General features: G+C 33.2%; 1 protein-coding gene and 1 long non-coding RNA gene across 2 annotated transcripts in view; one reads left to right on the top strand and one right to left on the bottom strand.

The window, feature by feature from the left end:
• Nucleotides 1–1,686: 1,686 nt before the first annotated feature.
• On the bottom strand, nucleotides 1,687–7,193 carry LOC121395129 (p21-activated protein kinase-interacting protein 1-like). The gene is made up of 5 exons (XM_041567735.1): nucleotides 7,001–7,193; nucleotides 6,467–6,629; nucleotides 4,769–4,919; nucleotides 4,415–4,489; nucleotides 1,687–3,034 (listed from the first exon to the last, which is right to left on the bottom strand). Exons 1-5 carry the CDS (start codon nucleotides 7,121–7,123, stop codon nucleotides 2,977–2,979), a joined length of 570 nt encoding a protein of 189 aa, XP_041423669.1. The 5' UTR covers nucleotides 7,124–7,193; the 3' UTR covers nucleotides 1,687–2,976.
• A 1,376-nt stretch (nucleotides 7,194–8,569) lies between these two features.
• Nucleotides 8,570–25,620, top strand: part of LOC121395131 — a 32,528-nt gene continuing 15,477 nt past the window's right edge. The window contains exon 1 of the long non-coding RNA XR_005962260.1: nucleotides 8,570–8,872. This is a non-coding gene — a long non-coding RNA (uncharacterized LOC121395131). The remainder of the gene's footprint in view (nucleotides 8,873–25,620) is intronic.

Here is a 25,620-nt window from a genome sequence, read left to right as displayed (position 1 = left end):
AAAACATGGTAAAATTATACTCATGAATGAACAGTACTTGTATGCTTTTTATTTAGGAAATAAAATTATTGTAAATGGTGACTGATTTGTTTTCATGTAGCCCTGACTATGCAAAGCAGAAATAAAAGATAAAACAGACACTAAGAATATGGGTGAACATTCACATGGAATTTCAATTATCCAGAATACTGAATGGCATAAATTGCTCTTTCAGTACTATGGTATTTCTGCAAGAAGATATAGTCATTTTTATAAGCTCATATGGACTTTATCCATGTTATAAAACTAACCTTTTCCATATCTTAATATAACCGTCACTTGATGAAGATACAACAACATGAGTTCCCTGCAGTTCAAAGACATGAAGATTCTTCACCCTAAGATAAAAGATAAACTAGAGGTTAGATGCTATTGTACACTTTTTAACATAAATAGGTTAAGCTGGCCATATGTATATCTATAAAAGCTGTCAACATGTCATTTGGACATACAGTATGTTGCAAATACTCTACTTGAAAATCCCATTGGACAAGGTCTGCATCGGCATGCTGATGCTCTCCTCGATCTTTATGAGCCAACACTATGATCCAATCATTGTTACCTGGGCCAAAAAAAGTACATTTGACTTAAAGACTGTTTTAAAATTTTTAAATGATGGGAAAAATCCACCGTTTCATCTGGCAAGTTTGAAAGCCATGAGGTGATAGGCAAAGGGTCTTGATATTTCTTTGAAAAACATCCATTTGCATAACATTATGATATTATCAGTATTAAGATGATTATTATATTTGTATAAAGCTGGTCATAAACATATTGCTAAAAGCTTTCTGTATACGTTTGCTGACAGTTTGTGAATTTCACAGGTTTCTGACTTTTTTGGATTTGAAGCCTGAAAAGTCAGAATTTTTCTTGAAATTGGTGGAAAAACCCAAAATGTTCAGATTATTGTATGAAACCCAGCACAGACAGTAACATCTTCATACTGCCAATGACTTCTACAGGACCGTGACAGGTTGAAAATGGAGTATTTTCAGATGCAGACTTTTTGCAGCCTTGGGGTAAAATAAATCTCAAAAAATTATATATTTTTTTCCACTCAAAATTCTGATTTTATAGCAAAAAAAACAAAAAAAACCCCTTAGCGAGCACCTGGTTTATTTTCTTATGAACCACTGGCTTAAAGAGATTGATTACCTTTGAGTTAACTTAGTATGATGCAGAAGGTGATATTCTGAGGCAATTTGCATTTTGGAAATTTTTTTGTAGTTTTCCATTTATTTACCAGCTCTCCAGTTTGCAATGGCAATTTCCAAATTACCCTAGCAACCATGCATTAAGACTAATAGGAGAGGGCCTGCATAGAAAAATGAGTAATATAAAGTAGCAATAACAATAAATGTGTAGCCATACAGAGTATTTGTTTTTGATGGGGTCATTGATCCCCACTGGAAAGCTGGAAAGAGTCAGAAGAAAACTGCAAATAATTAAAAACCTATTAAAATAAATAATGAGGACCAATTGAAAAGTTGCATTGAACTGGGCATTCTACAACATACTAAAAGTTAACTTGATGGCGAACCACCCCTTTAAGGGAGAATAAGTGGAACAAATACAGTACCATTCTTATAAAAAGGGTACATTTCGCCTTTTACCCTCGCATTTAGGTGAGCATGTCCCTATTGTACCTGTTTTCATGAGCTTTAAATTCGCAGACACATTTCTGTGATAAAACATATATTGCTTACACATGCAACTTGGTAAAAAAATGTCAGTCTCTTAGGTATTCCTTGCCGATCCCTTCACAGTCCCTCAGCTGTAAATGAAAGTCCAGAACAAATGTATATGTATTCTCTATGGAATATATATAAGAGGATCAGCGCCTGTGGCAACAGAAATTAGAAACACATAGCGTAATACGTTCAATTAAAGGGAATATCACCCTGTGCGTATGTAAAAATGATTTTTCAGAGATGTGCTCCCCTTTTCTTTTCGGGCAGCTATTAATTAGAGAAAGAGAAATAGATCCAGGTGAATAGAAGAAGAGGCATCCTTCCTGTGCAACAAAGGTGTAATCCGATAGTCAAGTGCCTCCACACTAAGTTTAAATTGCCTACTTACAAACCACTACTGTGGCGTTCTGCATGTCAAGAAAAATCCTTTCTGGTCACTCCTCCAACTCACCGCTCCTGCCAGACTCCGGATTAAAAATAGGAACCGAGGATAGTGTAATACCATTTATTAAAACATAATTAAAATCAAGTAAAAATACACTCACATTTACCCTCTTTCGGTAATACGCATTTAGTCCCACAAAGTTTGAATATGCTCCCTCGGGGTAGTCCTGCCGATTTTTCCAGACTCCCTTGTGGTGTCTCTCCTGGGTCCAAAGCGTCCCCCAAACGTACCTAACGTTTGGGGGACGTAGCTTTTGCTACTTTGAAGTTGGATCTGCGACAATCGCGTCGCAGATCCGACTTGACAGCCCCCCAGCCTCGTTGCCCAGGGGGCTGTCAACCCTCCTGACTCTCTGCAGAGGCGGCAAAAGCCGCCGATGCAGAGAGAAGGGCTCAGCTGCAGGAGAACGTACGAGGTACGTTCTTGGCAGCCTGAGCCCTGAACCACCAGCACGTATGCCGTACGTGCTTAGTGGTTAAAGGGTTAAAGTACAAATTACTGGAATAAAAGCACATTACACTGACTGGAAAAAGCATCTTTTGTGCACATTAAAACACCCTTTGAACTATGAACTTGTGAAAAATGAGGAGTGCTTGATAGATAAGGCCATACCTTTAAATAGTTAATTGTAAAAGGACCTTTATAAATCCATATTAATACAACTACTACTAAAGTTAGAAACACTGAAACCAAGCTAAATTTGTGTAACTTACAGTTATAAACTGTACAGAAGAGATTCTCTTTGGGTTATTAATTGTACCAACTACTGCTGCAGTCTCCAGCTGGTACACATCAACCGTGTCATGTATCACAACCACATATTTCTCTCCAATGGGAGACCACTGGATAATGTGTGCGTCTGAAAGAAACAATGATAAAACGATTTTATATCAACAAAATCATAAAAAAAGTAAAATTATAACATATTCTATAGTAAATATATTGTATATTATTCTATAGTAAATATATTGTATATTTTTAATATGTTGTTAGAATGAGTAAACTAAACACAGCACACCCGCACACAGTGCCTCACCTCGTCCACAGCACCTATTGCGGGGATCTCTGTTACTTTGTCCGATCATTTGATACACAGAAATACATTACCCACTCGCAGCGCCGACAGACTTATCCACGGTGGTAAAGTAGTGGTGGGTGTGCAGCAAACTAACGCGTTTTGTGCCCCAAAGACCAGGCACTTCCTCAGAGTTCCCACCCACCACTACTTTACCACCGTGTATTGTTTTAATAAAGCCGCTATTTGATATCAACACTTTGGCCTCCCGTGGATAAGTCTGTCGGCGCTGCGAGCGGGTAATGTATAATGCATGCAAACATGCATAATATAATTTTGCATGTTTATTGGTATATGTACAGTGGTGCAACAACCCCAATAAATAACCATAGATATAGGTTGGTTCAGTAATTGTCCATGTTTGAAAATGTCACCTGCCAATTCAACATGTCAATGCATGTCAATATATGGTGCATTGGCAGATGAGGAAGTTAAATGGATTCTGTCATGATTTTTAAGGTGTTTTTATTTCTAAATTACACTGTTTACACTGCAAATAATTCACTCTACCATGTAAAATTTCATTCCTAACCCAAGTGTATTTTAGTTGTAATATTGGTGTGTAGGCAACCATTTCAGGTCATTTTGCTTGATCATATGCTTTGAGAAAAAGCCTGCACTTTAGGGTGGAACTACTTTCTGGCAGGCTGTTGTTTCTCCTACTCAATGTAACTGAAGGTGTCTCATTGGGACTTGGATTCTTTACTCCATGCTGTTCCGATTATTCAGGCTTTTTGCTTGAATGACTGGAACAACAGAGAGGTGCCCATACCATGTGTAGCCGATGAGCCAGAGACAATTAGTACATGTACGCTGCCTTTAAGACTTAGCACTATGTACACAGATAAATAGACTGCTCCATCTGTAAAATGTAGGAAAAGTTATTTTAGGATCAGTGTCAGAGCTATTTGAACTCTCTACCTCCCTGTACTAAAAACAGAAACTAAATCAACTCAGTGGATATGAATTATAATAAACATTAAATTCATTGACTCAGCATTATATGAATAGCAACCACCACAGTACGTAATTTCCCCACAGACTGATATCAGGGGCCCAACGCTTTATTAATGGGATTTTAGCCAAGTTTAAACACAATGAGTCTGTATGAGATCATTTGTGGTTCCAATGCTTACTCCGCATCAGCATGAAGGGTTATATTACCTTAAGGTTTCATCTGTCCCTGCCGATAAGGCTAACTTTCCTGAAGGATGAATGGAAAGGGACACGACTTGTCCTCTGTAACAAGAATAAAAAATATTATGTATTGACAAATAATCTCTCTCTCCATTCTTATAAAGTTAAAGAAGCACTATATTATATAACCCTGGTAAATCCCATAAAATACAACTCCTGAATTCATACACCAACTACATTAATATAAAACATAATATTTCTTACACATTGTTAACAGTAATTGTTAAACCTACTGGCCCACACAGTCAAAATGTCACAGTTTACCCAAAACCTCTGTACTTTTATAGCTTTCCTTTTTCTACTTCACTTCCTTCCACTTACAGCATTATACTAATAATCTTGTCAAAGTGTACCACCCTGCCTTGGTGCTTTGTTCCAAAGTTATCATTCTGTATAACAGTTTGACTGATGTTCCATCGGAGTCCGTCAACAAGATTTAAATAATTTTTTTTGAAGAACAGCATGGCAGTTCCTATTCATAAATGAACAAAAACAGTTGTCTAAATATGCAGAACAATATAAACCAAAATCTGTATAGTAAATTAAATACACCAGAAATTAAAACGGGTCGTATTTTGCAGTTGAAGGTTTGCTGGCACTCCCACTTTTTGGTATTCCATACACAAATCAGTCCATCTTCAGCCCCACTTAGGAGGTGTGTGTTACCATAAAACTCCAGACAAGTTATAGTACCTACAATGCCAAGGTATCCATACTTAGAAGAATACAAAAATCATACACAGGCAATATCATATTATAATGTAGAAAATACCTGTTACCTTGAAATAAATGAAAGCAGACAAGCAATAATAGTGTTTCAGAAAGGTGAGTATCAGTCAGACACTTTTAACACAATAAACTCTCCACTATCCGACTGCATCAAATGGTGTATGCAAACACTGCCTGGACAGAATTCTCCTCTACAAGAAGAATTTGTGTGCTTGAGCCCCACCATTTCACTTAGATTTGTACCTTTTCTCAATTTACAGCAGCCTTCCTAAATTACTAGATGAATAACCTTGTTTGGATCCAGGGCAAGTCATCAAATGTTTAAAATTAGTGCGACTTGGAATAAAAAAGAAAATTACAAGCAGAAGCCTTACAGGTATGGGTCTTTCCATAATTTGGATCTTCATAACATAGCCTGTCAAAAAATAACTTGTAAGTTACTCCTCAAACCCAGTAGGATTGTATTGTCAGTAGGATTAATTATAGCTTAGATGGAACCAAGTACAAGGTACTGTTTTTCTTTTACATAGAAAAAGGAAACCATTTTTAAAAATCAGAATTTTATGATTAAAAAGGAGTCTATGGGAGATGACCTTCCCGTAATTCTGAGCTTTCTGCATAATGGGCTTCCGGATAATGGATCTCATACCTGTGATTAATACCTTTAATGGATTGTACCAACGCTTACATTGTATACAGCAGGTTTCAAATGGAAATCACACACAACCTTCATGGAATATGTAGTAGTTTATATTAGAGGTGACTCCTATAAGGCCTCAAGTTATCCTTTAAAGGGACAGTTGAGTATAAAAATAAAAACTAGGTGAAATAAAAAATGTTTCTAATATAGTTAGGTGGCCAAATATGTAATGTATAAAGGCTGGAGTGACTGGATGAGCTGAAAAGCAGGAAGTAGCTTTCTTGCTATTATTATGCTGGCTTCAGAGGTGCCATGTAATAAGAATCTGAATTAATTACTAATCAGCAGTTGTATTGTGATATTTCTATTCTATTTATACAATATAATGTAAATTGGTCCCTAAACTCAGTATGTAACAGCAGCACAGAGCATCTGCAGGGAATCAGCAGAAAAGAAAATGGGGAGCTACTGGGGCATCTTCAGAAGCACAGATCTTCACAGTGAAAGGGATGCGGCTGGTAAAAACCTCAAAACATATAGAGTAGCAGCTCCAGCTTACTATTTTTTTGAACTTTAGCTCTCCTTTAATAATAATTAAAAAAAGATAAAGTGTCTATATTGGCAAATAAATGCAGGGCATTGAAACGTACCATTGTGATGCAGCAAAGCTCCATGTTCTCCCTTCTTCTTCATATCATATATCTGAATGGATTCATCCCTGCTCCCAGTGGCTACAAATCTATTATTCACTGCAAGCACAGACACAGAGGCAGTGTGGGCATGATGAGTGAAGTCTGCAGAACTTAACCATTGCTGGAAAACAAAAGCAAATGAATCAAATCTCACGTAGAACAGAAAAGCAATAAAAGAAACTTTTGTAAATAACAAAACTATTAGCACATTGTGAGGCACTTCAAGTCAAATGTCTGGCACATGAAACGGTTTAGTTCATTTCCTAATCTCTGGCTATAATCAACTCAGATTTGACTCCACAGTCTGTATAGAATAGAGATGTTGCTGTAGCTGTGGGCACAAAATGGTTAAAACTATTCCGCAAGGGTTAAGAGATTTCATGAAACATTTTAGTGGTTACTTGTGCCAGTAAGTACTTTTCGTTATCCCCTTTTTACCGAGCACGAATGAGATCAAAACAAAAGCCAGATAACCTTGTACTTGTCACTTACCTCCCCTTCCCGATGTACCCGATACCCGAACAGAACTTGTTCATAACAGCCCACCAACAGCTCAATGCTTTCCTCCATGCTGGCTATACCGTGCCTCTTAGCTAATCGTGACGTCACATCCATGCGACCGAGCGCTGGGCGGGAAGATGTGATGTCACAGGTGGGCGTGACTACCGGCTGTTTGTCACTCGTAATGGAACAGTAGCTTCTAAAAAAAAATGCTGGCGGCGGCGTAGGGTTTATATGAGTGTTTAAGAGTAATATCTCTGTGTATATTAAAAATGAGGTCGCGCGCCTGCGCAGAACTAGTGGTCAAAAACACGAATGCCCAAAAGACAGCCTTAGTTTCCAACTGCTCCGTTAAATAGGATCTGCTAGAGACAGGACAGAGCCAAGAGAAAGGAGGGCTGCTACAACGTTGAATGAGTGAAGGGTGTTTGACGTCGATAAGAGTGAAGGAGGGTAGAGGCATAAACAATACGACAGATTCCCATATTAGGCGAGCAAAACATTAGCACGCCGCAGCCCCACCAATGAGCGTGTCCCTGGGCGGAGCTTAACTCGTATCACAGCGGCTCCAGCTAAAAAGCAGGAGAGTATATTGGTGCTCAGACAGTTCTATTAAATCCTCTTCCCACGCACAGTCCTGCAGTGCCGGGGAATTCATGTCAGCGCTGGGGCAGGAACCTCAGACTAAGACACTTGTTGGATTCACTGCGGGTAGCCAATGAGAATTCAGGGTAGTAGTCCCTTATCTCTGTCCAATCAGAAGCTGGAGTACGTCTTACGCGCCAGGACTCTACTATTAGTGACATGAAAGACTCCTGTCCCGCTGTCAGACTCTATGATACAGGTGTAACTAAGTGAGACCGGTATTAGCTCAGGCTGTAATCTCAGCACGTGCCCAATGCAATGGCAAAGCAGTGATTAGTAAGTAACTGCACGTCACGCTGCTGCTTTTGCATCTCTTACGCCATGGAGTTGTGAGGAAAACGTGATGCGGCTGCCTACATCCATCTCCAGGAGCCGAGACGAGTAGCTGAGGAACATGTGGAAATGTCCCCGAGCCATCGCGCCGAATGACAGGAAGTAGCACTTAATTATTTCACTAATTGCACTTGTTGCGCTGAGTTAGTCTGGTAGGGTATCGGCAATAGATGCAGACACTGGTAGTGGCCTCACTACTTCCCCAGGGGACTCTGTGAAAATCTAGTACCGGGCTCCCCTCACACCCCCGGGCCAGCTAACCACGCCCCCGTATCATCACCACTTCTTCCTCCGTCTCTCCCGTCCCTTTTATACTTCAATTTGGGTCGTGTATCTGAGGCCAGCGACCTGTATTGCTGTCCTGTCAGTGTCTGCTCACCGCCGCTGAGAAATGTCTGTGAATGATCAATGTCAATTGATCAATGACCAATGTCTGGCATGACAACCATCGGTGGATATTTTTTTAACCCCCTGAAAGATTCATGTCAAATATTCCCTTAAAGCTATACCAGGATTATAAAGTAACAGGCTGGCTGTCAGGGAGTGCAGCCGGGAGTTGTGAAGGGGTCAAAGATCGGGGCCAAATTGTCATTATTGCTGAACAATATCTGAAGTGTTTAATAATGTATGTGCAAATGTATCATTATTAGTCAATATGGTTTGTGCTGCAGGAAGGGGGGAAGCCTGAGGTATCCAAGTATTTAAACGCTAGAGAAACACACACAGACATGATCACATGATCCATGGTCACATGACCCAGATAACTGCCGTTTCTCTGTCAGTTAGGAGAGCCGATCAGCCGAAGAACAGGTGATTTCCTCAGCAGTTTTGGTCCTGACACGTCAAAAATTGGAAAAGGGAGATGAAAGAGAGAAGATGACAAAGGTAGGGAACAAGGGGAAAACACTGGGTAGAAAAGAGAGGTCTCTGTAAAAAAAATTCATGAAAGCAGACGAGCAGGCAGGAGAGGGAAGCAGGTAAGAGACAATTTTAAATGCTGATTTCATGCTTATGGTGATTTTTTTTTTGTTTGTTTTTAAATCTTGTTAATTAACTCTATTATGAGTTTGCGGCAGCTCTTTTGACAACATATGTTTTGAGAATAGTTTTTTTTCCCATTTTCTGGCGTAAATCTTGATTTAGCAGAAGGGTTGTTTGATTAACTAAATACGTAAAATGTATAAACCATAGAGTTCTTGCTGTTACACCATTACATTTGTCAGAGAAATGTGAGAATCCAGCAAATAGGCACATTTTCAATTATGTATACTGGTACATATGTCCATGCATTGTTATCATGGGATGTTGTGTGCAAAGTCTAGTGACAGTTTATAACTGCCACAGAGCTGCCATATTGAGTAGGTGAGTGAACAGTGTAAGAGAGACTCCTCGCAAACAAAATTGTTTTAGCTAATTTGGGCCCATGGCCTCAAACCTTGCTAAAAGAGATGGAAAAGAAAGGAAATAAAAGGTTTTGTAAGGAGAGCAAGATGTTTTGCAAACCTCTAGAAGATATGAATGGGCAGGGGTGTGAAGCAAGTAAGTTGCAATTTTAAAAAGCTGATTTTTTTGCATTTGGTATTTTTTTCTTTGCTTCTTATTAATTAACTTTATTGTGTATTGTGAGAATCCAGCAAATTGGCACATTTTCAATTATGTATGCTGGTACATATGTCCATGCATTGTTATCATGGGATGTTGTAGGCAAAGTCTAGTGACAGTTTATAACTGCCACAGAGCTGCCATATTGAGTAGGTGAGTGAACAGTGTAAGAGAGACTCCTCGCAAACAAAATTGTTTTAGCTAATTTGGGCCCATGGCCTCAAACCTTGCTAAAAGAGATGGAAAAGAAAGGAAATAAAAGGTTTTGTAAGGAGAGCAAGATGTTTTGCAAACCTCTAGAAGATATGAATGGGCAGGGGTGTGAAGCAAGTAAGTTGCAATTTTAAAAAAGCTGATTTTTTTGCATTTGGTATTTTTTTCTTTGCTTCTTATTAATTAACTTTATTGTGTATTGTGAGAATCCAGCAAATTGGCACATTTTCAATTATGTATGCTGGTACATATGTCCATGCATTGTTATCATGGGATGTTGTAGGCAAAGTCTAGTGACAGTTTATAACTGCCACAGAGCTGCCATATTGAGTAGGTGAGTGAACAGTGTAAGAGAGACTCCTCGCAAACAAAATTGTTTTAGCTAATTTGGGCCCATGGCCTCAAACCTTGCTAAAAGAGATGGAAAAGAAAGGAAATAAAAGGTTTTGTAAGGAGAGCAAGATGTTTTGCAAACCTCTAGAAGATATGAATGGGCAGGGGTGTGAAGCAAGTAAGTTGCAATTTTAAAAAGCTGATTTTTTTGCATTTGGTATTTTTTTCTTTGCTTCTTATTAATTAACTTTATTGTGTATTGTGAGAATCCAGCAAATTGGCACATTTTCAATTATGTATGCTGGTACATATGTCCATGCATTGTTATCATGGGATGTTGTAGGCAAAGTCTAGTGACAGTTTATAACTGCCACAGAGCTGCCATATTGAGTAGGTGAGTGAACAGTGTAAGAGAGACTCCTCGCAAACAAAATTGTTTTAGCTAATTTGGGCCCATGGCCTCAAACCTTGCTAAAAGAGATGGAAAAGAAAGGAAATAAAAGGTTTTGTAAGGAGAGCAAGATGTTTTGCAAACCTCTAGAAGATATGAATGGGCAGGGGTGTGAAGCAAGTAAGTTGCAATTTTAAAAAGCTGATTTTTTTGCATTTGGTATTTTTTTTTTGCTTCTTATCAATTAACTTTACACCAAATGTAATGGTGTAACAGCAAGAACTCTGTGGTTTATACGCTTTACGTAAATATATTGTTTTATTTTTATAAGTAAGCGATAGTGTTAAGTTTTTCTGTTTATTGTACTTTATGCATTGGAGAATTGATTTGTATAGGCTTATATAGATAGACAGTTGGTTGAATTGCTGGGTCCTTTGAAGGGGATGGCATAGTCACCCAAAGAGGTCCTTGTTGTAAAGTTATTTAGTGGGCGTGTAGGGTGGACCTCTGAGGATCTGACCCCTAGCAACAAAAAAGGGGTAAGGATTCCCTTTGTGTCCTCTGGATTATCAGTAAATATATGTATATGGTCATTGATTTGTATTCATTTTTGTCGAACTGTATGGTTATTGATTTGTATTGGTATTATTGTAAATAAAGTGTTTAAATATATATATATATATATATATATATATATATATATATATATATATATATATATATATATATATATATATATATATATATATAGTGAATAAAGTACCCCCTCTTGTAAAATATAAGGATATTATAAATTACCGAGGAGTTTCATGACCATATAAAAACACGAGGCCGAAGGCCGAGTGTTTTTATACAGGTAATGGAACTCCGAGGTAACTTCTAATATCCTCATATTTTACAACTGGGGGTACTTTATTTATTATAATACACAAGTTTCAATGAGTCATGTGACAGAAATTACATCAAAACTCACCGTTTATAACTGATGACATCAGAACTCACCGTTTATAAGAATATAATTTACAGGATATTCATGGCTTTTGTGTATTATATATATATATATATATATATATATATATATATATATATTCATCCATCTATATACACTCTACAGATATGTATTCATCCATCTATATACACTCTACAGATATATATATTCATCCATCTATATACACTCTACAGATATGTATTCATCCATCTATATACACTCGACAGATGTATATTCATCCATCTATACACACTCTACAGATATGTATTCATCCATCTATACACACTCTACAGATATGTATTCATCCATCTATACACACTCTACAGATATGTATTCATCCATCTATATACACTCTACAGATATGTATTCATCCATCTATATACACTCTACAGATATAGATATTCATCCATCTATATACACTCTACAGATATATATTCACCCATCTATATACACTCTACAGATATATATTCATCCATCTATATACACTCTACAGATATATATTCATCCATCTATATACACTCTACAGATATGTATTCATCCATCTATATACACTCTACAGATATGTATTCATCTATCTATATACACTCTACAGATATGTATTCATCCATCTATATACACTCTACAGATATGTATTTATCTATCTATATAAACTCTAAAGATATGTATTCATCCATATATAAACACTCTACAGATATATATATTCATCCATCTATATACACTCTACAGATATATATATTCATCCATCTATATACACTCTACAGATATATATATTCATCCATCTATATACACTCTACAGATATGTATTCATCCATCTATATACACTCTACAGATATGTATTCAGCCATCTATATACACTCTACAGATATGCATTCAGCCATCTATACACACTCTACAGATATGTATTCAGCCATCTATACACACTCTTCAGATATGTATTCAGCCATCTATACACACTCTACAGATATGTATTCATCCATCTATATACACTCTACAGATATGTATTCATCCATCTATATACACTCTACAGATATGTATTCATCCATCTATATACACTCTACAGATATGTATTCATCCATCTATATACACTCTACAGATATGTATTCATCCATCTATATACACTCTACAGCAGGGATCCCCAACCTTTTGTACCCGTGAGCAACATTGAGAAGTTAAAGGAGTTGAGGAGCAATACTAGCATGAAAAATGTTTTTGGGGTGCCAAATAAGTGCTGTGATCGGCCATTTGTAGCCCCATGTGGATTGTAAACCTACATTGAGGCTCTGTTTGGCAGTGCACCTGGTTTTTATACAACCAAAACTTGCCTCCAAGCCTCAAATTCAAAAATAATCTCCTGCTTTGAGGCCACTGGGAGCAACATCCAAGGGGTTGGAGAGCAACATGTTGCTCACGAGCTACTGGTTGGGGATCACTGCTCTACAGATATGTATTCATCCATCTATATACACTCTACTGATATATATTCATCCTTCTATATACACTCTACAGATATATATTTATCCATCTATATACACTCTACAGATATATCTATTCATCCATCTATATACACTCTACAGATATGTATTCATCTATATACACTCTACAGATATGTATTCATCCATCTATATACACTACATATATATATATATATATATATATATATATATATATATATATATATATATATATATATATATATTCATCCATCTATATACACTCTACAGATATGTAGTCATCCATCTATATACACTCTTCAGATATATCTATTCATCCATCTATATATACTCTACAGATATGTATTCATCCATCTCTATACACTCTACAGATATGTATTCATCCATCTATAGACACTCTTCAGATATATATTCATCCATCTATATACACTCTACAGATATATATTCATTCATCTATATACACTCTACTGATATGTATTCATCTATCCATATAAACTCTACAGATATATATATTCAACCATCTATATACACTCTACTGATATATATATTCATCCTTCTATATACACTCTACAGATATATATATTTATCTATCTATATACACTCTACAGATATATCTATTCATCCATCTATATACACTCTACAGATATGTATTCATCTATATACACTCTACAGATATGTTTTCATCCATCTATATACACTACACACACACATATATATATATATATATATATATATATATATATATATATATATATATATATATATATATATATATATTCATCCATCTATATACACTCTACAGATATGTATTCATCCATCTATATACACTCTACAGATATATATATATATTCATCCATCTATATACACTCTTCAGATATATATTCATCCATCTATATAAACTCTACAGATATATATTCATTCATCTATATACACTCTACTGATATATATTCATTCATCTATATACACTCTACTGATATATATTCATTCATCTATATACACTCTACTGATATGTATTCATCTATCCATATAAACTCTACAGATATATATATTCAACCATCTATATACACTCTACTGATATATATATTCATCCTTCTATATACACTCTACAGATATATATATTTATCCATCTATATACACTCTACAGGTATATCTATTCATCCATCTATATACACTCTACAGATATGTATTCATCTATATACACTCTACAGATATGTTTTCATCCATCTATATACACTACACACACACACACACACACACATATATATATATATATATATATATTCATCCATCTATATACACTCTACAGATATGTATTCATCCATCTATATACACTCTACAGATATATCTATTCATCCATCTATATATACTCTAACAGATATATATTCATCCATCTATATACACTCTACAGATATATATTCATTCATCTATATACACTCTACTGATATGTATTCATCTATCCATATAACTCTACATATATATATATATATATATATATATATATTCAACCATCTATATACACTCTACTGATATATATTCATCCTTCTATATACACTCTACAGATATATATTTATCCATCTATATACACTCTACAGATATATCTATTCATCCATCTATATACACTCTACAGATATATCTATTCATCCATCTGTATACACTCTACATATATGTATTCATCCATCTATAAACACTCTACAGATATGTATTCATCCATCTATATACACTCTACAGATTATGTATTCATCTATATACACTCTACAGATATGTTTTCATCCATCTATATAAACTACACACACCACATATATATATATATATATATATATATATATATATTCCATCCATCTATATACACTCTACAGATATGTATTCATCCATGCTATATACACATCTACAGAATATATATTCATCCATCTAGTATACACTCTACAGATTATATATTCATTCATCTATATACACTCTAGCTGATATGTATTCATTCTATCCATATAAACTCTACAGATATAGATATTCATACCATCTATATACACTGCTACAGTATATATATTCATCCATCTATATACACTCTACAGAATATGTATTACATCCATCTATATTCACTCATACAAGATATGTTATTCATCCATCTAAGTATCACTTCTACAGATATCTATTCATCCTATCTATATACACTCTACAGATATCTATTCATCCATCTATATACACTCTACAGATATCTATTCATCCATCTATATACACTCTACAGATATCATTCATCCATCTATATACACTCTTTCAGATTATTATATTTCATGCCATCTATATACACTCTACAGATATATATTCATTCATCTATATACACTCTTCTGATATGTATTCATCTATCCATTATAAACTCTACAGATATATATATTCAACCATCTATATACACTCTACTGATATATATTCATCCTTCTATATACACTCTACAGATATATATTTATCCATTCTATATACACTCTAAAGATATATTATTGGCACTTCTTTCGGTTATGATGTTGTAGTTATGGTGGCTGATACTTTGTTAGTGTATTGTGATGCTGGATATCTGTAGGAGTGTATATAGATGGAATGAATAGATAAATATATAGCCATTCTGTATGATATTGTCATACATATGGCTATGTCGAGTGAAAATATTGTTTTACACATTAACTCCTTGATGAATAGGTGTACATATATAGTATGGACCTCTTGAAATAACACTAAATCGTAGAATTGATATTGTAGCATGTATTAAGGTGGATGAATGATTATGAGTGCATCAATGGACTATGGATTAAAATCTACTAAGTATTAACTTCTCGCTTAAGAAAGTGTAGAATATTATATATCTAGATATTCATTAGGATGATATATATCAAAGTCAGAGGTGTATATAGATGCGTTGATACATCTAATATCTATGTTAAACAGCTCTAGATACAGTGTAGTTATCTATGATTACTATATGAACTATCATCTAATATTAGAACAGAGTGTTACTCTTATAACAGGATTATTATAGATGCAATGAATATTATAATTCATTCTGCATACTGAGTTGTTACATATAGAGGCATTCATATAAGTCAGATTATATATATAATATATTATTATATGTGTAGGTGTAATATAGATTGATGAATTAGATATCCTCGCATTCTAGTATGATCGTCACTTATCAGGATTGTAGATCTGAGTCTTCAGAATTAGTATATCTGTTTGTAGAGTGCTCATATATTAGAATGGGTGAATAGCTATATAATTATCCATCGCTTGCTAGCAGTGATATATAATATGGGATTGAACTTACTCAATATCTTGTAGCGATGTGAATATCACATATGGCGTATATATCTGAGACTGAATCGCCAACACTATTCTTTGTAGCAGATTAGTTTTTTATATATTGAATTGGATGAATATATAATTCTGTATTGAGTGTATATAGATGGATGAATATCTAAGTCCTCTGATTAGAGTTTTCTATTATAAAATGGATAGATCTATGGACCATTGATATACATATACAGTTTAGCATCGTGTTATATAGATGAATGAATAATATCTCTATGCTTCGGAGGTATATGTACATCTACTGAATATGTGTATTGTGCAACTAGTTCCAATATTATAATCCTCTCGCTTCAGGCAGAATATTATATTCAACAGTCTATTATACACTCTACTGATATATATATTTATCCATCTATAACACTCTACCGATATATCTATTTCATCCATCTATATGACACTTACAGATATGTATTATCTATATACACTCTACAGATATGTTTCATCATCTATATACATAACACACACCATATATATATTATATATATATATAATATATATATATTATATATATATATATATAATATATTCTCCTTTTTTTTATCTATATACACTCTACAGATATGTTATCATCCATCTAATTACACTCTACAGATATATCTATTCTCCATCTTATATACTCTACAGATATATATTCATCCATCTATAATACCTCTACAGATATATATATTCATTCATTCTATATACAACTTCTAACTGCTATGTATTACCTCTTCATTAAACTCTACATATTATATATATATATATATAGATCTACCTATATATATTCAACCATCTATATACACTCTACTGATATATCTTGCATCCTTCTATATACACTCTACAGATAATAATTATTATCCACTATATACCACTCTACAGATATTCTATTCATCCATCTATATCACTCTACAAGATATATCTATTTCATCCATCGTAATACACTACTAACTATATTGTATTCATCCATCTATATACACTCTACAGATATGTATTCAACTTCATCTATATACACTCTACAGATATATATTATATATATATATATATATATATTCATCCATTCTATATTACACTCTTACAGATATATTATTCATTCATCTATATAACACTCTTCTGATATGTATTTCACTATCCATATAAACTACTACGATATATATATTCAATCGGCATCTATCATACATCTACTGATATATATTCACATCCTTCTCATATACACTCTACAGATATTATTTATCCAATCTAATATACACTCTACAGATATATCTTTCATTCATCTGTATACTACTCTCACATATATTGTATTTCAATCCATCTAAATATACACTCTACAGATATGTATTCATCCATCTATATACATCTATGCAGATATATCTATTTCATCCATCTGTTATACACTCTACATATATGTATTCCATCCATCTATATACACTCTTCAGATATGTTATTTCATCCATCTATATACACTCTACAGATTATTTTGTAGTTCATCTATCCATATAAACTCTAGCAGATATATAACTATTCACCATCTAATACACTCTACTGATTATATACTATTTATCCATCTATATAACACTCTACAGATATTATGTATTCATCCATCTATATATCACTCTACATGATATGTATTCATCTTATACACTTACAGTATATGTTTTCATCCATCTTATAATACACTACACACTATTCACATATATATATATATATTATTTATATATCTACTATCTATATCCTCCTTCTATATATATATTTCTATTATATGTTCATTCGCCATGTCTATTACCATCTTCCAGATGCATTGTGCCATTCTCGCATTCCTCAGTTCGCGTTACTTAATTATATCTTATCCTCGGGTCTTTGTTTCCGTACTTAATATCTATTCTATTGCTTAGCTAAATGTTGTCTATTATAGGACCAGCGACTTGCTCTTACACGTTCATTATTACTATTCTCATTTCCGGTGCTATCCTATAATACTTCCACGTGGTTGGTTCCTAACAGATACTATTTCATTCATCTATATACACTCCTAACTGATCTGTATTTCATCTATCCATATAATCTAACATATATATAATATATATATATAGTATATATTATAGTTCAACCATCTATATACATCTCTACTCGATATATATTCATCCTTTATATACACTCTACCCAGATATCTATTTATCCATCTATATTACAACTCTACAGTATATTCTATTTCATCATCTATATACCACTCTAACAGATATATCTATTCATCCATCTGTATACACTCTACATTATGTATTCATCCATCTATATACACTCTACAAGATATGTATTCATTCATCTATATAACACTCTACAGATATATATATATATTATATATATTCAATCCATCTATATACACTCTACAGATATAATATTCATTCATCTATATACCTCTTCTGATATGTAATTCATCTATCCATATAAAACTCTACAGATATATATATTCAACTCTTATATACACTCTACTGATATAATCTTCATCCTTCTATATACACTCTACAGATATATACCTTTATCCATTATATACACTCTACAGATATATCTATTCATTCATCTGTATACAACTCTAGCAATATATGTATTCATCCATCTATAATACACTCTCACAGATATGTATTCATCCATCTTATACACTCTAAGATATATCTATTCATCCATCTGTATACACTCTACATATATGTATAGTCATCCATCTATATACATCTTCAGATATGTATTCATCCATTCTATATTAACACTCTACAGATCTGTATTCATCCATCTATATATTTCACTCTACAGATTAAACTATATTATATCTATATAATAATTATATATATATATATTATTTATATTTTTCCATACCATTCTATATTACACTCTACCAGATATGTTATCCTCATCTATATAATCTTCGGATATGTATTCATCGCTCTATATACACTCTACAGAATATGTAATCATCCATCTAACAGTTATATACACTCTTACAGATATATTATATATATATATATATATATATATTACTATATATATTCATGCCTATCTATACACACTCTACAGATATATATAATATATATATATATTCATGCTCTATTGAATACAACTCTACAGATATATATTCATGCTTTATTATAATCACTCTATCAGTATATAGAATCATCCATTCTATATGACTACTCTGACAGATATACTATTTCAGTTCCATTTCTATATACAGCACTTGGGTGCCTAGATATAGTATCATCTCTGTATCTATATCACATCCTACAGATATCCTATTCATCACCATGCCTATATTACACTCTACAGATATCTTTCTATACTATATACAACTCGCTACAGATATATTCTATATATATCATCCATTTCGTTTGAACTTTAGCCTCTTTCGATCCTTCTTTCAGATATTTTATTCATTCCCATGTCTATATACTCTACAAGATATACCTCTAGTTCATTCCATTCTTATACACCTTTCAGATATGTATTCATCCTTTCTATTACACTCTACGACCAGGTGATTATCAGTATATGTATTCTATCCATCTCTATATTATTACACACTAAAGATTTATTTCTTACTTTCTATTCTTTTTTCTTTTTTCTCTATTATTCTTATTATATCTCTGTAGTCACGTATTCATTCAGATTAGGGTGTATGTAATTACATCCTTCGTCGGTCTTCCCTCGATCCTCTAATCTTGATATAGCAGGTGTCCTATTCGACTTAGGCAATGAACTAGGATCTATGTATTCATATTCTGGTCAGAGTGTCCATTCTATAATATCCACTATGATGGATAAGCATGTCTATATCAGAATATGTTATTTTATGTCTTAGAACCATCTATATACCTCTACGGAGTGATCTATTACATTATAGAAGGATCCAGATCATTATATATATCACTCTTAATCAAGATCTCTATTACATAGTTTAGAGTGTAAATTTAATGCATGGATGAAATCCATATTTGTCGGAAGCAGTGACTCTGATACCACGCTTTATTCGGAGCGACTCTACACCGATACATCTATTTCATGGTTTGTCCTACAACACACTTTTGGACTCGAATATGTCACCTCTACCTCAGTGGCTCAAAAGCAGGAGTTATTTCTATGGAAGAATATTTCTGATTCACGCGGAATTTTGGAGGCCGCTTTTCTGTAGTTTCTCGACAGATATTATATATAATAAAATCTTCAGCAGGGTGCTGGCCGACCTCATTGGTTCGCATGTTTCTCCAAAATTACTACCACTGGGTGCTCTTCAGAATGAGCTCTGTTCATTCACAGATTAATTTGGCACCCATCACTAAATACTTATTCTCACTCGTATTTTGCTTACGATAGATAGTCTACCACATAACTCCTTTTTATACTTTTTCATTCTAAGTGTTGCTCACGGGTACAAAAGGTTTTGCTATATACGACTCTGGGGTAGATCCCACGTCTATTGTAGTAGTGTCACTATGATAGTGGATGCTCATAATTCCTATTGTAGACAGTGAAACTTATCTACTAGGCTAGGATAAATTTAATTATATGGTTCTCAGAGGTGTTACCTCATACTATAATACACTCTACTGCTTGGTATATGATACTGTCTCGCTACATTAATTGTTGTGTTATCCCTTCCTGTGACAATATTCGACTTCTACTAAGATTCATTTTGATTGAGGTATGTAATTTTTCGGTATGGATCTGACATATCATTTGTCGCGCTTTGGGTAGTTTTATGAATGCGACTAAATTTCTCTGAGTAAGGTGGTCGAGATCTATATCGTATTGGGTCTTACCTATATATTGAGAGTGTGTATAGATGGCTGACTGCATATCGCTGTGAGGTTTTGATTGTGTTATATTGTGGAAGTGTATTCCCATTGCTGGCATTTTGATTAATCAATATCCAGTCAGTGCTCTATCAGAGTACTGTTTGGAATTGGCTCATGCATACTATGAATAACTCTCTTATTGTGGTGGTATCTAACATGGGATATGTTTGCATTCATTATTTAGTCGTATGCCTATTATTACAACTTATTAACGACCCATGGTGACTATATGTAGGAGTGATCGATGATGATTATAAAGTATAATATTTAACTATATTTATATAGGATACCTACTATACTTATATAATATTATTATTATCGGTTACCGGTATTTACATATAATGCTATTTATATATTTGTCGGTTGTATCTTAGCTTAGTAGATTATGATATATTCATTCCATTCTATGTGGATTGATCCTCCTATTCAGATATTGTATTGTCATCCATCTCATATATTTGCCACTTCTAACAAGATATTAGCTATTTCATTGTTGAAGTGTATTGATGGCCATGCTATATTAATACTTTCTATATGTAGATATGGGAGTTATATTTAACATGATTTTGGGTTCCTCTATCTATGATCAAGAGGCTTCTGATAAGATAATATATATCTATAGGAATTCATGATGAATCCTTATCTTCATACCTCTACTGATATGTATTCATCTTATGTCCATTGAAGTAGAATTTATTCTTTAACATATCTATTTCGAATATTAGGGTATATGTTATTATTTTATGATTAGCGTGTTTTCAAGTTTGCCCAGTTGACTTCTATATTCACTTTTATTAGGAATGTTTTAGAGGGATCTTCGTAGTGTAAGCTGATCTATATGAATATTAAGGATTATGTAACATTATACGCTATCTATACTACTAGTAGGTGTCTGTAAGATCTATTCGATAGATTAATACATATTTGTTAGCAAGTGTGTTCAATTCGTGGACTTGAAATATACCTCTAATTCAGATCATCCTGTTAAGTTACATGTGTGTATAGACCAGGGTATGAATTATACTAATCATATTTATGCATGGGTTCTAACAGAATATTTAATGATGGATGATATACATATTCTATTCATTGCACATTTTGAATGTGTCTAGTTTAATAACATAGACTACGCTAATGGAAGTTGACATTATAATATTATTGGTTGAGGTATTATAGATGTATTGGATGAAATACCATTATCCTCAGTATGAGTGTTAATGAGTTGTATATAATTATTATATATTTAATATATATTATTATATACAAAGCATGAATACCATCTGTAATTCTATATACACTTTTTCATTGACAGAATATGTAATATAACGGTGAGTCTGATGGTACATTACCAGGTTATACGGTGGAGTTTTGATTATTTTGTCAAACCTCAGACTCTATAATTGTCATATGTTGTACATATTCTCTAATCAAGTAATAGTAATAGTTTGTTCTAAATTATGTAGGCATGATCAATTTGAAGTTTCCCATTCTGTATACACTCAATATATGTATTCATACCCTGGGAGTTTCTTACCCATCTGTATACACTTTGTTCTAACATATATATATTCCAATCTTCGGCTCCATTTATTTATTCACGGGCACTTCTTGGACAGAGTTATTTGGTACTTCTTGGTCTATGATGTCCGGTATTTATACTTTTTTATCCATTCTTATAAAGCGGAGTGAGCACCTTCTATTCATTATTTTGTTTATTCATTATTCTATTTTTTCTCTCAAATCTATCAGTATTATACATTTCTATCTATCAGAAAGATTATTTATATTATATTATTATTAATTACTATTTAATTATCTATTATATATATATATATTATTTCATCTATTTCATTATCCTTATTTTATTCACAACTCTCTTCCCTACATGATATACTAATCACTACTTCTTCATCATGGGCTTCCAGTCCTTCTACACACTTATTACCTTATTGATATTATTTACTTATTCATTGCTGTGGGCCACGTGGTCTTTGTTTGGCTTCGGGGTCGATTCCGGGTCCCATTCTATAGCCAAAACTATATCATAAATTTCCCACATGATATAAGGTCACTTTCATCATTTGGGTTTTCGGCTCACATTGTCTATTCCCTATTCGTTTATACTCACTCCACTCCTTTCCTTTCCGGTTCCCGCCCTTTCACTCCCAGATATACGATTATTCCATGCTTTCACATACTCTACATACTACTCTCACACCAGATTCTTATGATTCGGCGATTTGTTGGCACTCAGGAGTTTTGCTGTTTCCTCATCTTCATATCATTCCACTTTGTTTGGGTCTTCATTCAGTTGGAGGTATTAGGTACTTCATCCCTTCTTTGCCATCTAATACTGTTAATTATCCCTTCAGTCCTAACACCAGATTACTCCGTTATAGTCTTATCCCCTGCTTTACCATCTATATTCATCTAAGCGATATGTATTCATGCCATCTATATTCACTCTACAGTATGTATTCATCCATCTATCATACACTCTACAGATATCTTATTCATCCATCTATATAACACTCTACAGATATATATATATATATAGTATATATATTATAATATTTCATCATCTATATACACTCTACAGATTATGTATTCATCCAATCTATATACCTCTACAGATATATATACTATATATTATATATATATATATATTCATCCATCTCATCACTCTTCAGATCTGTATTCATCATCTATATACACTCTACAGATATGTATTCATCCATCTACAGTATATACACTCTACAGAGATATTATATATATATATATTATATTTAATATATTGCATCATCTATATACACTCTACAGATATAACTATACTATATATATATCATCCATCTATATACACTCTACAAGATATATATCAATTCATCTATATACACTCTTCTGATATGTAATTCATCTATCCATATAAAACTCTACAGATATATATATTCAAACATCTATTACACTCTACATATACTAATTCATCCTCTATATACACTCTACAGATATATATTTATCCATCTCATATAACACTCTAAAGATATATCTTTATCCATCTATATCACTCTACCAGATATCTCTATTCATCCATCTGTATACAGCTCTAATATGATGTATTCATCCTCTAATACACTTTCAGATATGTATTCATCCATCTATATACACTCTACAGATATGTATTCATCCATCTAATATACACTCTGCAGATATAGTATATATATCATATATATATATATTCATCCATCTATATACACTCTACAGATTATATATTCATCCTTCTATATAACACTCTACAATTATAATATTTATCCATCTATATACACTTCTACAGATATGTATTCATCCATTCTATATACACTCTACAGATATGTATTCATCCATCTATATACATCTAGCATATATATATATATATATAATATATATATATATATATATATATATATTATATATATATAATATATATATAGTATATATATATTCATCCATCTATATACACTCTCAGATTGTAACTTCATCCTCTATAGACACTCTACAGATATGTATTCATCATCTATATACACTCTAGCGGATATATATTCAATCATCTATATACACTCTACGGATATATATTTTCAACCATCTATATACACTCTACAGATATCTCTTCATGCCATCTATCATACATTCTACAGATATCTATTTCATCCATCTATCTACATTCTACAGATATCTATTCATGCCATCTATCTACACTCTACAGTATCTCTTCATCATCTATATATCACTCTCAACAGAATATCTCTATTCATCCCATCTATATACCCTCTACAGATATCATCTATATTCATCATCTATATAACACTCTACAGATATATATATTCTATTCATCCATCTATATACACTCTACAGATTATCTATTCATCGCATCTATATTTACACTCTAGCAGATCTATCTATTCCATCCATCTATATTACACTCTACAGATATATATAGTTTATCCATCTATACACACTCTACAGATATATATATCTATTCATCATCTTATACCTCTACAGATATATATTCATCCATTTATATACACTCTTACAGATATAAGATCTTCATCCATTCTACTATACACTTCCGCCCACCTAATATATTCATCCATCTATATACCACCTCTTAGATATGTATTCTCCATCTATCATTCACTCTGCAAATTATTTCATCGTCTCTATATACACTCTACAGATATTATTCATCCATCTATATACACTCTACAGATCCATAATATAACTTACTATTATATTCTCATCTATATACACTCTTCAGATATATATTTCTCCATTCTATATAACTCTACAGATATATATTCATGTCATCTATATACACTCTACGATATGTTATTCGTTATCTATCAATATAAATCTACAGATATATATATTCAAACCATCTATATACACTTTCTGATATATATTTCACTTCTATATAAACTCCTACAGTAATCTATTCTCCATATATATACACTCTATCA

The sequence above is a fragment of the Xenopus laevis genome, chromosome 6S (assembly GCF_017654675.1).
Source record: "Xenopus laevis strain J_2021 chromosome 6S, Xenopus_laevis_v10.1, whole genome shotgun sequence".
Lineage (NCBI taxonomy): Eukaryota > Metazoa > Chordata > Amphibia > Anura > Pipidae > Xenopus > Xenopus laevis.
Note: the sequence above shows the minus strand (reverse complement) of the source record. Positions and strands in the feature narration are given on the sequence as shown.